Source organism: Scomber japonicus, unplaced genomic scaffold (genome assembly GCF_027409825.1).
Source record: "Scomber japonicus isolate fScoJap1 unplaced genomic scaffold, fScoJap1.pri scaffold_666, whole genome shotgun sequence".
Classification (NCBI taxonomy): Eukaryota; Metazoa; Chordata; class Actinopteri; order Scombriformes; family Scombridae; genus Scomber; species Scomber japonicus.
Window position 1 is genome coordinate 12,501 of NW_026518716.1, and position 1,994 is coordinate 14,494.

Genomic DNA, 1,994 nt, shown 5'->3' on the forward strand with positions numbered 1-1,994 from the left:
TGTGTGTGTGTGTGTGTGTGTGTGTGTGTGTGTGTGTGTGTGTGTGTGTGTGTGTGTGTCCCCGTTGTTATGAAAGCAGCACTAGAATAGGAATCAACGCTCATTTTCATTCAAGGGCCACAAACAGCCGGAGTATTAAAAAGAAAGAAAGAAAGAAAAAGAAGGGAAGATGGAAGGGAGGACAGAATGAAAGAAGGAAGGAAGGAAAACAAGAAAGAAGACAGGAAGGAAAGATAGAAGGGAGGAAGAAAGAAAGAAAAAGAAGGGAGGGAAGAAGGAAGGAAGGAAAATAAGACAGGAAGGAAAGACAGATGAAAGAAAGAAAGTAAGAAGGTAAGAAGGATGGAAGGGAGGGAAGATAGAAGGAAAAGAAGACAGGAAGGAAAGATAGAACGGAGGAAGGACAGAAGAAAGAAAGAAAGGAAAATAAGGATAGAAGAGAGGGAGGGAGGAAGGAAAAGAAGACAGGAAGGAAAGATGGAAGGGAGGAAGGCCGAAAGAAAGAAAAAAGAAAGGAAAATAAGGATGGAAGGGAGGGAAGAAGGAAGGGAAGATAGAAGGAAAAGAAGACAGGAAGGAAAGATTGAAGGGAGGAAGGCCGAAAGAAAGAAAAAAGAAAGGAAAATAAGGATGGATGGGAGGGAAGAAGGGAGGGAAGATAGAAGGAAAAGAAGACAGGAAGGAAAGATAGAAGGGAGGAAGGACAGAAGAAAGAAAGAAAGGAAAATAAGGATAGAAGAGAGGGAGGGAGGAAGGAAGGAAGGAAAAGAAGACAGGAAGGAAAGATAGAAGGGAGGAAGGCCGAAAGAAAGAAAAAAGAAAGGAAAATAAGGATGGATGGAAGGGAGGAAGGAAGGAAGGAAAAGAAGACAGGAAGGAAAGATGGAAGGGAGGAAGGACAGAAGAAAGAAAGAAAGGAAAATAAGGATAGAAGAAAGGGAGGAAGGAAGGAAGGAAAAGAAGACAGGAAGGAAAGATAGAAGGGAGGAAGGACGAAAGAAAGAAAAAAGAAAGGAAAATAAGGATGGAAGGGAGGGAAGAAGGAAGGAAGGAAGGAAAAGAAGACAGGAAGGAAAGATGGAAGGGAGGAAGGACGAAAGAAAGAAAAAAGAAAGGAAAATAAGGATGGATGGAAGGGAGGGAGGGAGGGAGGAAGGAAGGAAGTATCAATAATCATGTGTGTGTATTTGTGTGTATTTGTGTGTTTCAGGGAACTTTGCAGCAGTTTGTGGACGATTTCTTCCGCAGCGTCTTGTGCTCGAGCGCCGCCGTCCCTCCGGCCGTCAAATACTTCTTTGACTTCCTGGACGAACAGGCGCTGAGACACGACAACGTAGACGAGGAGACGCTCCACATCTGGAAGACTAACAGGTATCACAGCTGATATGAAACATCAAAGCATCATCAGCCATAGAAATGTTGTCCTCGAGTCAAGGGAGGAAGGAAGAAGGAAGGGAGGAAGGAGGGAGGATGGAAGGGAGGAAAGGAAGGATGGATGGAAGGGAGGAAGAAGGAAGGAAAGGAGGAAAGAAGGAAGGGAGGAAAGAGGGAAGGAAGGAGGAAGGAAGGAGGAGGGAAGGAAAGAGAGAAGGAGGGAGGGAGGAAGGAAGGGAGGAAGAAAGAAGGAAAGGAGGCAGGAAGGATGGAAGGGCGGGAGGAAGAGGGAAGGAAGGAAAGGAGGCTGGACAAAGAGGAGAGGAAAGGAAAGAAGGACGGAGGGAGAAAGGAAAAGAGGAAGGAAAGGAAGGAAGGTAGGAGGGAAGGAAAGAGAGAAGGAGGGAGGGAGGACAGACCGAGGGAAGGAAGGAGAGAGGAAGGAAGGAAGGAAGGAAGGAAAGAAGGAAGGAAAGAAGGAAGGAAGTAGGGGAGGAAGGAAGGGGGGAAAGAAAGAAGGAGGGAAGGAAGGAAAGAAGGAAAGAAGGAGGAAGGGAAGGAAGGAAGGAAGGAAGGAAGGAAGGAAGTTAGTTTTAACACAAAGATTTCAAATACCAGAT

At 45.7% G+C, this 1,994-nt stretch overlaps 1 protein-coding gene across 1 annotated transcript in view; it reads left to right on the plus strand.

The window, feature by feature from the left end:
* Positions 1–1,371, plus strand: part of LOC128354827 (plexin-B2-like) — a gene marked incomplete at its 3' end in the record, with an annotated part of 12,829 nt that extends 11,458 nt beyond the window's left edge. The window contains exon 10 of the mRNA XM_053314977.1: positions 1,211–1,371. Within this exon, the coding sequence (XP_053170952.1) occupies positions 1,211–1,371 (161 nt within the window). The remainder of the gene's footprint in view (positions 1–1,210) is intronic.
* Between the last annotated feature and the right edge of the window lie 623 nt (positions 1,372–1,994).